This window comes from Monodon monoceros, unplaced genomic scaffold, assembly GCF_005190385.1.
Source record: "Monodon monoceros isolate NGI ecotype Baffin Bay Population unplaced genomic scaffold, NGI_Narwhal_1 Super_Scaffold_6, whole genome shotgun sequence".
NCBI lineage: Eukaryota > Metazoa > Chordata > Mammalia > Artiodactyla > Monodontidae > Monodon > Monodon monoceros.
In genome coordinates, this window is record NW_021703783.1 from 25,957,864 (window position 1) to 25,972,481 (window position 14,618).

Genomic DNA, 14,618 nt, shown 5'->3' on the forward strand with positions numbered 1-14,618 from the left:
ATCTTATTTTAAAGATAATTTGATATTATTAAATATACTAGCCGAACTTTTGTCTTTCATATTGTGAAGGATAATAAGCATGAAAATTCCACTTAACAGTTAATGTATTTTCCTGAACATGAAGGTAAAAAAATACCAATTTTCTTGGGATTAAAAGTCCTGCGGGGCTTCCCTGGTGGCGCAGTGGTTGAGAGTCCGCCTGCCGATGCAGGGGACACGGGTTCGTGCCCTGGTCCGGGAAGATCCCACATGCGGAGGAGCGGCTAGGCCCGTGAGCCATGGCCGCTGAGCCTGCGCATCTAGAGCCTGTGCTCCGCAACGGGAGAGGCCACAACAGTGAGAGGCCCGCGTACCGAAAAAAAAAAAAAAAAAAAAAAAAAGAAGTCCTATGAGTAGAATGAGAAAGCAAGGTACTTATTATATAGCTAAATGAACTTACACTGGCATGTGACTGAAAGCAACTGTGATACATTGTGATGGAATATATTAAAGGTGTTAATTGTGCAATTATAGCTACACACATGATAGAAATCATAATACATTCTAAAATTGTATAGAAATGTCAGTTTACCTCAATTAATTTCAAATAAAACTTATTCATGAAATGATTGCAGTGCCTAAAAGGAATTTGCTATCTGAACAAAATATAACTAGAAGCATGACTGCCCTAGGTTTGCCTATAAATAGACAGCAAAGCTAGTTTTGTGATTTCTGCCAAGTGTGCAGCTTCAATAGCCTTGGAAAAGATTGTTTCTCGTCTCTTGAGTCCAGCTTTGTTAGGAGATACTTGGAATGGTGGTGGAGGAGGGAGGTGCCCGGCAGAGCCAGGCAGGTCTGGTAAATCAGCGTCAACAATTAGCCAAATGATAGTTGTCAGTTGGCTGTCATGCCCAATTCCAGTTACCAACAATTAGGAATTGGGTAAAGAAGGAGTTTTTTCTCCTTCACCCTCCCTTTCTAAAATGCAGATATTTTCTGTAGTGTTAGTTCTCAGCGGATTTGCAAATGCAGATCATGGGGCATCTGTAGCCTGTGCTAGATTGGTATTATTTTTCTATTTCAAGTAAAAAAAAAAAGCACCATGGTAAATGTCCTTGGATAACCTTGCATACTTTCAAATCAGGTCCAGTGAAGGGCCATGTTCCTCATAAAAATAATGACTACGGGCTTCCCTGGTGGCACAGTGGTTGAGAGTCCACCTGCCGATGCAGGGGACACGGGTTCGTGCCCTGGTCCGGGAAGATCCCACATGCCGCGGAGCGGCTGGGCCCGTGAGCCGTGACTGCTGAGCCTGCGCGTCCGGAGCCTGTGCTCCGCAACGGGAGAGGCCACAATGGTGAGAGGCCCGTGTACCGCAAAAAAAAAAAAAAAAAAAAAATGACTAACTTTGGAAACCCCCATGTTCAGTTAAGTTTTCTGAGCTACAATAAATATGAATTAAGGATTCATCAAAATGTTTATATTATCAATTTCAATTCTTGACTCTACTTTGAAGATCTATTCTGTGTATATGTCTGAAATTTTTTATTTCCTTTGGTGCAGGATCCAGAGTACAATTCTTAAAACTTTACATCAAGGGTGGAAAGATAAATTCACTTGCTATTAAGACATTAGGGGTTGTTTTAGCCACCAAGAGAGCATTGCCTGTGTGCTGAGAATAATGTGAGAACCATAGGTTGCCTAAGTCTGTTGATCTTACTCAGGCAGAGTTAAGAAAATGGCCCTGTGAAAGTTTTCTGTTACATAGATGTGGGAAAGTAGTTGTGAAAAAGAAGCAAGTTGACACACAGTTCATGCTAATTTGAAATTTTACCAATACTTAAGTATGATAGTCAGGGTTCCTTTGCCAGTGTGAGGGTCTACTGAAGACGTAACCAGGTCACTGTGGGGAGATGTGCTGCCAGATGTCTTCCCTCCAAAGATTTTTTAATGGGTAATGAATTCAGGATTGACCTCACAGAATCTGATCATCACTGATAGAAAAGCAAGGTAAACATCACTTCCAAAGACAATTTTTCATCTGTTCATAAATCTATATGCTTATTATCACATGTAGAAGCTTGGCTACTCAAATAAGAATTTCTTTCTGTCCTGAGACTGAGCAAGCCAAACACCAAGAGTATTCTGCTCTGAATAGATGAACACCAATACTGAAATATTTCTTTCTCAGTTGATGTTTAGGTATCATCTGTTGATTTTGATCCATGTAGAGATTCTAAGAAAGATAGTTGATTGAGACATAGGCTTGCGGGTTATTAATTTTTTAATTTTCTGTTTCTGTAGTATAATTTGGAGATGAATACCAGATTGTCTTTAAAATCACTAAATCATGCTGTCTCCTCCTAACTTTATGATGTCCCTTTTAATGATTAACACAAACCTTTTCTGCCTTCAAGTTTGTAACAAGTGTGAAACTGAGTTTCAGAGGTTAACTCCAGCCTTGTTTCTTTATGACCTGTACATAGTCCAGAAGCATCATTTTATGACACTTAAAATTTTAAAATGTATATCACATCATAAAGCCATAGCACTTCTAATTGAATAGTGACCTTTTGGTGTTCAAGTACACATGTTCTTTATAACTGTATGTGCCAGTATTTTATCAAATCTATCAAGTCCTTGAGGGCAAAGACTACATTTATTTACCTAACTTTTTATTTTGAAATAACTCTAGATATAGAAAAAGTTGCAAAAATACTACACTGAATTTCATGTACCCTTTACACAGCTTCCCCAGATGTTAACATCTTACATAACCATAGTACAGTTATGGAAACCAGAAACTGACATTGCTACAATATTATTATCCAATATAAAGAATGTATTTCGGGACTTCCCTGGCGGTCCAGTGGTTAAGACTTCGCCTTCCAATGCAGGGAGCCATATTGTAACAAATTCAATAAAGACTTTTAAAATGGTCCACATCAAAAAAAAAAAAAAGAAGGGGGCTTCCCTGGTGGCGCAGTGGCCAATGCAGGGGACACGGGTTCGAGCCCTGGTCCGGGAAGACCCCACATGCCGCGGAGCAACTAGGCCTGTGAGCCACAACTACTGAGCCTGCGCGTCCGGAGCCTGTGCTCTGCAACAAGAGAGGCCGCGATAGTGAGAGGCCCGCACACCGCGATGAAGAGTGGCCCCCGCTTGCCACAACTAGAGAAAGCCCTCGCACAGAAACAAAGACCCAACACAGCCATAAATAAATAAATAAATAAACTTAAATCATATAGGCTTCTAAGAAGACCTCTGCTTAAAAAAAAAAAAAAGAAAAAAAAGAATGTATTTCAGTTTTGCCAATTGTCCTAAAGTCTTTTTTTCAGGTCAGGGTCCAATCCAGGATCCTATTCTGCATTTAATTGTCATATTTTCTTAGTCTCATCTAGTCTGGAGGAGTCTTCCTCTATTTCTTCTGACCTTAATACTTTCGAAGAGTCTTGGCCAATAATTTTGTAGAATGTTCCCGTTTGGGTTTGCTTGATGTTTTCTTATAGTAAGAATTGGCCTACTCATTTTTGGCAGAAATACCACAGAAGTGACTCTGTTCTCCCCTCAGTGTGTTATATCAGAGGGTACACGATGTTAGTATGTCTTGTTGCTGCTGAGCTAACTTTTGGTCACTTAGTTAAGGTCTGCCAGGGTACTCCACTGCACGGTTACTATTTTTCCCATTGGAGTTATTAATAAATATCTTGGGAGGACATGCTTTAAGACTATGCAAATATCCTGTTTCTCATCATAGTTTTTGCCTATTATTTTATATTCCACTGATAATCTTTACCTGCAACTATTATTACTTGGTGTTTGCCAAGTAATATGCTGATGTCAAGTAATGCTGATGTATTTGATTTCTATTAGAATTAAATTATTTGAATCCTACTGTAAAGAAGAGCTATTCCTTCTCTTATTTATTCAGTTATTATATCAATGTGGGCTCATGAATATTTATTTTATTCTATGGATTATAATTCATTACTATAACTATTTTGTTTCCCCAAGTTATCCCAGATTTGGCCCTTGGGAGCCCCTTCATGTAGGCTCTTGTGTCCTTTGACATATCCACATAATTTTTTTTTTTTTTTTTTTGCGGTATGCGGGCCTCTCACTGTTGTGGCCTCTCCCGTTGTGGAGCACAGGCTCCGGACGCGCAGGCTCAGCGGCCATGGCTCACGGGCCCAGCCGCTCCGCGGCATGTGCGATCTTCCCAGACCGGAGCACGAACCCGTGTCCCCTGCATCGGCAGGCAGACTCTCAACCACTGCGCCACCAGGGAAGCCCCACATAATTTTTTGAAAAGCATTTTGTTACTTACTCTTTGGCACCACATGACGCACCAAGTTCATTTTGCTCCAGTGAGAGACTCCATCATTTCTTCAAAGAGCCCTAGTTCTTTTTAATTGGAGATTGATATTTAGAAACAAAATTTGGCCGCAGGGTTTGCTGACAGAGCTAGGAAATCTGTATACACACACACACACACACACACACACACACACACACACACACACGCACCTTTCTCTCTCCATCTATCGACCTATCTCCCTATTAAAGACTATCCTGATAATTCTAATTACAACCCAGTACCACTAGTTTCCTTCTAGACTTCTCCCTTTCCTTATTTGTAATGCCTTTCTCCAACAGGGAGAAACCTGTCTTTCATTATCCATAATATATTTACTTATTTCCTCAGCCCTAGTATACATGTAAAGAAGTTTCAGAATTGTGATTCCATAATCCCTGTGAGAAACAAATTTACTAACTATACTATAGTGTTTGGGTACAGTTCTTTTTGCTTTTAGCTTTACTGTGTATAGCAAAAATACTGATTTCCCCAATCAGTTTAGATCTTTTCTTCTCAACCTTTCAGTGTGGTCCTGTTCTTCATTTGCAGTACAGCTGGGTTCATTTGTTACTATTTGTGTTCCATTTGGGTACCTGGACACATAGAGGCTGATTTTCATTATTATTTATTTGGGAGGTATGTGAAACCTTACTGTAGTTTTAAGAGTCAGAGCGATATGAAAAGGCATTCTTAGAAAAGTGTGACTCCTATGAAATGTGATCCCTTGTATAGTGTTTCATTCCCTCATTCTTTCTACCCCATTCCCACTCACCCCCCCGTAGCTTACCAATTTCATTACTTTCTGGCTTATTTTTCCGTATTTCTTTTTCCACAGAAATGTTTTCTTATACATTGATTGCATTTGAATATCTTTCTGTGGTACCAGGCAGTTTGAAAGCTGTTTGGTGATTTTTCTCTCTTAAGGGCATTGTTCATAATTGGTATATTCTTACCACTAATGTATTAGAAAGCTAATGAAACTATTTTCTTTCTTGAAAATTTCTTTTGGGATTTTTTCTGGAATGAAAATGAGAATATGAATTTGAAGGTCTCATTAGCACTAAACTGTCTATTCCTTAAAAAGATTTGTCTAAAAAATGGTAACATAAAACAAGCAGCAATGTTTTTCAAGTTTTAACCTGTTTTATATATATATATATATATATTAGCAAAATACTTAAAATTTTTCTTTCTCCTTAATTGAATTTGAATTATTTCAAGTGTCAATGAGAGCTGCTAGCCTGTTAGATGAACTATGTATTTTTTGCTCCTGGAAGTCTTGCAGAATACCTTTTCTTTTACACAAAGTAAAACAAATCATGTTCCCAAGTCTGTTGAATAGTGCAGTGGTGCATTTCACTGTGTGCTCTTTTTCTTTCCGAATCCTCTGCAGGCATTTGGGCAGTCCTTCTCCATCCACCGTAAGGTTGCTGAGGATGGAGAGACTCGGGAGGAAACACTTCTGCAGGAGTCAGCATCAAAGGAAGCTTACTATCTGGGGAAGATCTTGGAGATGCAGAACGAACTGAAACAGAGCCGGGCTGTGGTGGCCAACGTGCAGGCAGAAAATGAGAGGCTCACAGCCGTCGTGCAGGATCTGAAGGAGGTAAACAAACAACAAACATATTCCCTTTGAGAGAGCTGTGGGAGAGAGAAGTAAGATGAAATTCTTCCTAGGAGAGAGGAATAAAACTTTTTCTCTAATCAGAGGAGCTGTATTAAACAAGAAGCACTTGATGCCAATGCTAGCAATTTTTCTGCTTTTTTAGTGAAATGACAGCTTGTTCTGAGATGAGCTTTTCTCTCTCTTATTGTTCGTTAAGAATTAAAGTCTATTTATTGAGTACTTAGCAATTGGCCTTGCTATTTCTGCAGAGGTGTTTAAAAAATACAGTGACCCTAAGGTCACTTCCTCCCCTTTACCTGTTTCAATACAATGTGGAGAGGAACGGTTGGCTGTTATGCTCGGTGTCAGCACTAATTCAAAATGAATGTGGTGTTAGCACAGGACTCTCCTCACTGGGGAGAGAGATCCTGAGGGAGTGTTCTGAGGGGTCTTAGAGTCTGGTGATGCAGAACCATAAACTCTTCTTCTGGCTGTAGACAAGCAGCAAATTATAGCTGGTATGAATCAGGTTAGGAGCCTTCTTCAGTCCCCGGGCCCTCCCTGGACTCACTCTTTCCCTTCAGCTTTTCACGTAGCAGCGTCACATGCCAGATGGTTTCAGAGTGGCAGAGTCATTCTGTGCTGGAGGAAGGAGGTAATGTTGGGGACAGAAATAGCCAAAAGCAGCTTCATCCACCAAACCCTTTTAACAGCATTTTTGAAAACTTCATATTAAGTCATTCACTCCATTTTTTTATTAAGAAAGCTATAGAAGAGGTGCAGATTTCCTCTGATTCCTACACCAGTGCAGTGGAGGTTGATAAACAAATACCGGGTCCACTACCAAGTGGGCTCATTAACTGAGCGGTTTTTTTAAAATTTATTTTTGGCTGCGTTGGGTCTTGTTGCTGCACGTGGGCTTTCTCTAGTTGCAACGAGCGGGGGCTACTCTTCGTTGTGGTGCGCGGGCTTCTCTTGTTGCGGAGCATGGCCTCTAGGCACACGGGCTTCAGTAATTGTGGCTCATGGGCTCAGTAGTTGTGGCTCGCGGGCTCTAGAGCGCAGGCTCATTAGTTGTGGCGCATGGGCTTAGTTGCTCCGTGGCATGTGGGATCTTCCCAGACCAGAGATTGAACCTATGTCCCCTGCATTGGCAGATGGACTCTTAACCATTGTGCCACCAGGGAAGTCCCTAACTGAGCGTTTTGATAATAGAAAAAGGTCAGATGAAAAAATTGTTTGATATTGTGAAATATAACCAAAGTAATCCACTGATACCTTTCTCTTGACATTAGTGACATATTAGAAATAAAGTTTCATTATTATAACATATAAGTTGTCCAAAATTTACTGGAATTTAATCAATAATTTACATTTGCCTGTGTCCATATTACCATGAACTCAGTGAATATTGACAGTAAGGTTTCTGCTTTACCTCGTTCATTGTCTTTGCACATGCCCCAGATATAGAAATATGACTCTGGAGACAAAGAAAGGAGCCAACCAAGGGGAATTTAGTGTTGGGTACCAAAAAGAACATGAGAGTTTTCAGGATGCCCTGCCTCATTTCCCTCCACTGCAAATGATTGTTAAAAAACAGAGCCCATCTCCAGTTCTTCATTTGATGCATCTGTATGTGCTGGGTCTTCACCATCACTTGCTTATCCTTTGGAGTACCAGACCTCCTCCTCCAAGTGGACTCAAGGTCATATAGTGCCATAGGCCACCTTCTTGGATTAAGCAAAGCCCAGAACATCCACAGGCAGAGACCTCAGCAGCCATGGGCAGCAGGTTCACGTGGCAAGTTGGCAGAGAGGCTGTGATATGGGCAACCTGAGGGCCATGGGCACCCACATGCAGGTGGTTTGTGTATAAGGACTGCAATCAATGAGTCAAGCAGTCTTGATGGATCCTCTGAAAGCTACACAGCCCCACTGTGCGCGGCAGTTGCAGCTGAGGAAAGAACAGCAAAGGTTGAGGAAAGGGTACCACAGATGTTTTCCTCTTGGGGCAAGACAGTGGAGATTGATGGAACATCCTCACTTACATATGCCATGCTTGAGTGCAGTTTCCAATGAGTAGATTTATGATAAGCGGCAGGAGTTGATTATTAAGAATGAGGATGCAAGTTAGGAATAAACTGAGGCCGCAAAGGAAACAAAATGCTGAGAAGCCCTTCATTCAGATCAGTTCTCAAATTTTAGTGAGCACAAGAATCACCTAGAGAACTCATCAAAACACTAGTCTTGGGCTCCACCCCCTAAAATTCTGATTCAGCGTACTAGGTGGAACCCAAGAATTTGCATTTCTAACAAGTTCACAGCAGGTAGAGACCACACTTTAAGAACCACTAATTTAAACTTCTTTGCCTGGCTTAAAGCTGGGCATGGGGGTATCATCAGGCTCACAATTTGGGGAATTGCTGAATGATCACTTGGTTATAATCCTTTGATTTCTATGCGTTTTCAGTAGTTGATTTGCCTTAAGAGAATAACTTGTTACGTCCAAATTTATGTATTTTTTTAATCTAAAACAGCTCAAGGCAGTTTAGCCATTTGGATTTGTCAATAACTAAAAGAAAAAAAAAAACAAACAGGTGGTCAGTTTCCTGGTCTTCTAAGTGTGCCAACAATTTATCTGTTAGTATTCTTTCTGATGGGCTGAAAGCTAGTGAGTGGTATTACTACATCCCAGAGCCCTGCTGTTTTTCATGCAGACATTGTTTTAATGTAGCTAATAAAATTATTATTAGCGTGTAGCGCTGAGGACATTTGTAAAAGGAGAAAAGGAATAAATTGTATTTCTTGGTATGTTGATACAGACTTTTGATGGCTGGTGTTAAATTCAAATCCCAGATTTGTTTTTATTGTAGGCTTAGTTTTGTTTGTCATTTTGTATTCTGGGTATTGATTGGTGCATAGTGACTGGAAGAGAGATGATGAAACAGAAAAATCATGACCTGATGGACCATGAGAAATAGACAAGGATAACCAATAAAAAGCATAGTAAATCATCAACTTGACAGATGCTGTGTGAATTTTTTTTTTCTTTTTGGCCGCGCCCCACGGCATATGGGATCTTAGTTCCCCTGTCCAGGAATCGACCCGTGCCCCCTGCGTTGGAAGTGCAGAGTCTTAACCACTGGACTGCCAGGGAAGTCCCTGTGTGAATTTAATAATTTAATTAGTGGAATTATTTTTATTTACTAAAAGGACTAATCTCTAATTTCAGTAGGATCATTGGTACTGGCAAAGGTGCCCGTGTGTGTATATGTGCTGTGTGTGTTATGGAAGCTTTACACTCATATTTGCGCACACGTGTGTGTGTGTATTTAATTCCACAGCCAACTTCTTTTCCATATATGGTATGTATAGGACAGTATAGTGGAAAAAATGGAAACATTTCTGAATTAGAAAATCAATATTCTAGTCTCAGCACTGCTAAAAGTTTTAGAATTATACTCACGGTATTTGTCAAAGATTAGTTTAGTATATAGTAAATACACAATAAACATAAACTGTTATCATTAATAACTTTCTGCATCTACCATAGAGCTATTGTTGAAATTATCATTTATTATGTAGATCCATAGTCTTAGGTTAAAGAAACATTAGGTAAATACCTCTTTGAATTTATTGCCTTGAAAATTCTTTCCGTTGAGATATGAGTCAGGTGGTAGGAATTATAGTATGGGGGGTTTTTTTTGTTTTTTTTTTTGTGGTACGCAGGCCTCTCACTGTTGTGGCCTCTCCCGTTGAGGAGCACAGGCTCCGGACGCGCAGGCTCAGCGGCCATGGCTCACGGGCCCAGCCACTCCGCGGCATGTGGGATCCTCCCGGACTGGGGCACGAGCCCGCGTCCCCTGCATCGGCAGGCGGACTCTCAACCACTGCGCCACCAGGGAAGCCCTATAGTATGTTTTTATTATTGCTTTGGTTGTTAAAAACCTCCAGCACTATGTGTCACTATAAAACCTAACTTAGATTTTTCATATAATTTTCATTTTTAAACATTTTCATCAGCCTTATTGTATATGTGTTCCTAATGGTAAACTGCTTTAAATAAGATTTTTAAGTACAGGGAGTATAAAGAAAAAATGTCACCCAATCAAAGAACCAAATCGGAGTTCACCTTAAACAAGTTAGGTGTTAATCCTACAGGTCTAGTAACAGGCACAGGATGGGAAGGGGGGAATCCTTGGGTGACCTTGACCAGCATCATTTTGGTGAAAGCTAAATGAGAGCAAATTGATTACTGTAGTGCCTAAGCAAACATTGAGTAAACAAGTTTGAATTTCATTTTTTTATCTCAACCTATAGGTCTAAAATACTAGAAGATATCCTGAAATTTCACTGTACAGCCATGTCACTGTAGCTACCAAGAGCACATGGCTCCCTCTTCTGAATCTTTCCTCAAGTTAATGAAATTTCTGTCACAATACATGAAGCTTTAGTACAATATCTAAATTTCTAACTAGTTGGTAACATTTTACTAAGATATGGCCATTTTATATTTCAAAAGCTGCTTAATCCATATGATCTTTATCACATTTGAAGCTCCATTTTTTTTCCCTCTTTGGAATATACAACCAAACTTTACAATACGCCAGCTCAATTTTCAGGAATCGATTATAGCCACATCTATAACCTTTTAGTCCATGAAGGCACCTAGTGATTATTTGGTAAAGCCTACTCCCAGGTCAATAATTCTTTCTCCAGTAACCTGGAATGGCCATGTAGCCTTTACCCAGACACTTCCATCATTATGGAGATGGTAAACTATGAGTCCTTCCAAGGAAGGGACTGTCTTTTCTTTGTCATTTATCTTGGTATCCCCAGGACTCAGCACAGTGCCTGGTCAAAAGCAGACATTAAAAAAAGAATGTTTGTTGAGTTGAACTGAACAGAAATAACATACTTTAGGAGTTAGCTACCTCTGGTTTGAATTCCACCTGTGCCACTTACCAACTGTGTGATATTGGACAAATTACATTTGTTCTGTAAGTGTCACTTTCCTCACTTCCGACATGGAGATGGTAATACTAATGTACGGGTCCTATGTCAAATGCCGTGCACAAAGGAGATGTTAAATTACTGTTCATTCCTTGTCTTCCAGATCCCTTCCAAGGCTGCCCATCCTGTTACTTGGCAGCTCTAATTGTTAAACTGCCCTTTTTTGTTCAGTGAAAATTGACTGCCTGTAATTTTCACCAACTGGCCATATTCCTAGCCTCTGGATCTACAGAGAATACATTTTTTTGGTTTTCTATTCCACTTGACAATTTTAGCCCATGCCCAACAGCTTCAAATATTTGGAAAGAACTATCTTGTCTTCTCTTTTTCAGATTAAACATATCTAGATCAATTAGCACTTCCTCATGTGACATGGTTTCAGGATGCCTCAGCATCCTGTTTATTACCTTCTTAGACTGAGATCCAGTGTCTCTTAAAAATGTCTGCTTTTTAAAAACAGACTATTGACTGTCTTTACCCCATTGGAAATTTTTGAAAACGTGAACTGTTGGATGAAGGGTTTGAGTTTCTCATCTTAGTGTTTTCATCTTTTTGGATTTTCCACTTTGCAGTCATACATTCATTCATTCATTCAACAGAGGTCTCTTCAGTGCTTGCTATGAGCCAGATGCTTGGGTGCTTGGAAGCATCAGTGAACAAAAAGTCAACAAGGAGTGGTTGTTTTCAATGTTAAAACAACTAAATGTGTTCAGAAACTATTTCCTTCTACTCTTTAGTATCTGTGGAGATAGTGAGCTGTGTTTTAGACAACATATACTATAGATTGAATGTTTGTGTCCCCCAACATTCATATGTTGAAACCTAATCCCCAAAGTGATGGTGTTTGGAGGTGGGGCCTTTGGGGGTGATTAGATCATGAGAGTGGAGCCCTCATGAATGAGACCCTATAAAAGACACCGCAGAGAGCTCCCTTACCCCTTCCACTATGTGAAGACACAGCAAGAAGTTGGCCATCTATGAACCAGGAAGCGGGCCTTCACCTGACACTGGATCTGCCGGTGCCTCGATCTTAGACTTCTTAGTCTCCAGAGCTATGAGAAATAAATGTCTGTTTAAGCCGTCCAGCCTATGGTGTTATTGTTATAGCAGCTCAAATGGACTAAGACAACATATAACATTTTGTACAGTAAATTACACTCATCTTAGTCTCTCGCTAAAACTACAGATAGGTGGTACCTGCTGTGACTAAGCAAAAAACATCTAAACAGATTAGATGCCATGGACCTCAGCCACCAGCACATAGTCACTTTATTTAAGGAGAGTCCTTCAGCCTCTCTTTAAAAATCAAATTGCTTCTACTGCATAAATAGGTGGTTTGGTAATAGTGTGGAATTAGAAATCAGGATATCTGAGTTCAGGTCCTAACTTGACCATTTTACTAGCTCTGTGATTAAACTTCTCATTTTCCATATAAACATTATAATAATGCCTCTCCTACTCCTCATGATTTTTATGAGGAAAAAATATTTTTCATGAAAGTGCTTTACAAGAAGTAGAGGACTATGTTAGTGTTATTTATTGTTTCAAAATTTGTAATCGGACTTATTCTTACACAGCAAGACAAAAGCAATAAATTTAGAAAGATGTATTGGGGTCTACTGTCAGAAGGCCCCAGCACCTTCTGACAGTAGCAAGAAGTAATGACTGGGGCTTCCCTGGTGGCGCAGTGGTTGGGAATCTGCCTGCCAATGCAGGGGACACGGGTTCGAGCCCTGGTCTGGGAAGATCCCACATGCCGCGGAGCGGCTGGGCCCGTGAGCCACAACTACTGAGCCTGCGCGTCTGGAGCCCGTGCACCGCAACAAGCGAGGCCGCGACAGTGAGAGGCCCGTGCACCGCGATGAAGAGTGGCCCCCGCTCACCGCAACTGGAGAAAGCCCACGCACAGAAATGAAGACCCAACACAGCCAAAACTTAATTAATTAATTAATTTTTTTCAAAAAAGAAGTAATGGCTGACACTCTGACACCAAAAGAAGAAACAACACATGTTTAAAAGCCAGTAGGCTGAAAGAGGAGAGCTGTCTGGGTGTTCTTACTATCAGTGTAAATAGCCTTTCGTACCTGGCTGGTTCTCAAAAGGGCCACTGCGTTATTTCTCAGTACAACATCAAATGTGCTTACTGATGGGGAGAGGTTAAACTATTTAATTAAGTCATCCAATAATAAAAAAGCTTTTCTTATATTCTCTGAGGTTTCTGGTTGAATGATTGGTCATTGAGAGCTGTGTTTACACATAGCTGAATGAAATTGACACTTCCAGCTGAATGATGATTTTCCTGTTCTGTAAAGGCATGGCTTGGCTATAGCTGCAAAATTATTTCCCTGGCACGTCCCAGTTTCTACTTGTTGGGAATGGACCTCACACCTCCCTGGAGTGATGCAAAGTGTCAAACAGTGAAGAATTATCACTCTTTTACTTGGTTTAAATAACTAACAATAACATCATAGCTAACATTTATGAGAGCTTATCATGTCCCAAGCACAGTACTCAGCATCTTACATTCATTATCTCATCTAATTCTCTTAAACTTACGGGGCATGTACTGTTTCTATCCCCCCTTTACAGGTGAGGCAGAGAGGCTGACAACTTGTCCAGCAAGCAGTCAGGCTGGTGTCCTAAACCAGGCAATCTGACTCCAGAGTCCCTGCTCTTAACCTTGTTAGTGCCTGCTTATTTGTTTACTGATTCCACTGGAGAGAGCTTTTTTGTCAAAAAGTTCTTTCTAACACTCGCTGAGCTGCAGTAAACAAACATCCCTATTAACATCATAAAGGAATTTGAAAGCAGTTTAACAATATACAAACAATTCACCTTTGAATAATTGTGATTTGATTGTGCCTTTGGGAAAAATAATTTACATTAATGGGTTTGTTTGTAGGATTAGTTTAAAATTACAGGCTCATAGAATTTTTTTAATGTATGTGCGTATAGTTCTGTGAATTTTAACAAATAGAGATTCATGTAACCACAATTATGATGCAGAAATTGCATCATCCCCAAAACCTCCCCCTGTGCTGTGCTACTCCTTTGATAGCCTTCCCCACCCCAGTCTCTGATAATCAGTCATCTGGTTTCTATCACTATAGTTGCGTCTTTTCAGGAATGTAGTGTAAATGGAACCATACAGTATTTAACCTTTGAGAGTGGGTCCTTTCCCTCAGCATAATGCCTCTGAGATTCATCTAAGTTGTTGCACGTCAGTTGTTTCTTCCTTTTTATTGTCAAATACCACTGTATGGATATACTACAGTTGTGTTTTTTTTTTTAATCAATTCACCTATTGAAGAACATTTGGGTTATTTTCAGATTTTGGCAATTACAAATAGAGCTGCTATATACATTCATGTACATATTTTATGTGAACGTAAGTGTTCATTTCTCTACGGTAGATACCCAGGAAAAGTGGAGTTTGTGGATGCAGATGTGGTACGCTGGCAGATGTGAATGCGGACAGTCTTTGCAAGTCCTCTTCAGGTTGCTTCAGTTTTCTCACTGAAGGAAGCAAGGCCAGCAGCTGACAGGGAAGATGGGGGAGGTGTTGGGGATTTGAGGAGAGAGAAGTGAGATAATCACTTAGAAGAGTGAGTCACTAAGGTATGATCCTAGGAATGAGCGGCTGAAGCAGGTGAAGGTCCCTCAA

General features: G+C 40.3%; 1 protein-coding gene across 6 annotated transcripts in view; it reads left to right on the forward strand.

Annotated features, from left to right (window-relative positions):
* The window catches only part of BICD1 (BICD cargo adaptor 1), a 200,194-nt gene that overhangs the window by 80,587 nt on the left and 104,989 nt on the right, over positions 1-14,618 (forward strand). For all 6 annotated transcript variants that reach the window (XM_029205666.1, XM_029205665.1, XM_029205662.1 and 3 more), the window contains exon 2: positions 5,730-5,942. In XM_029205666.1, the coding sequence (XP_029061499.1) occupies positions 5,730-5,942 (213 nt within the window). The remainder of the gene's footprint in view (positions 1-5,729; positions 5,943-14,618) is intronic.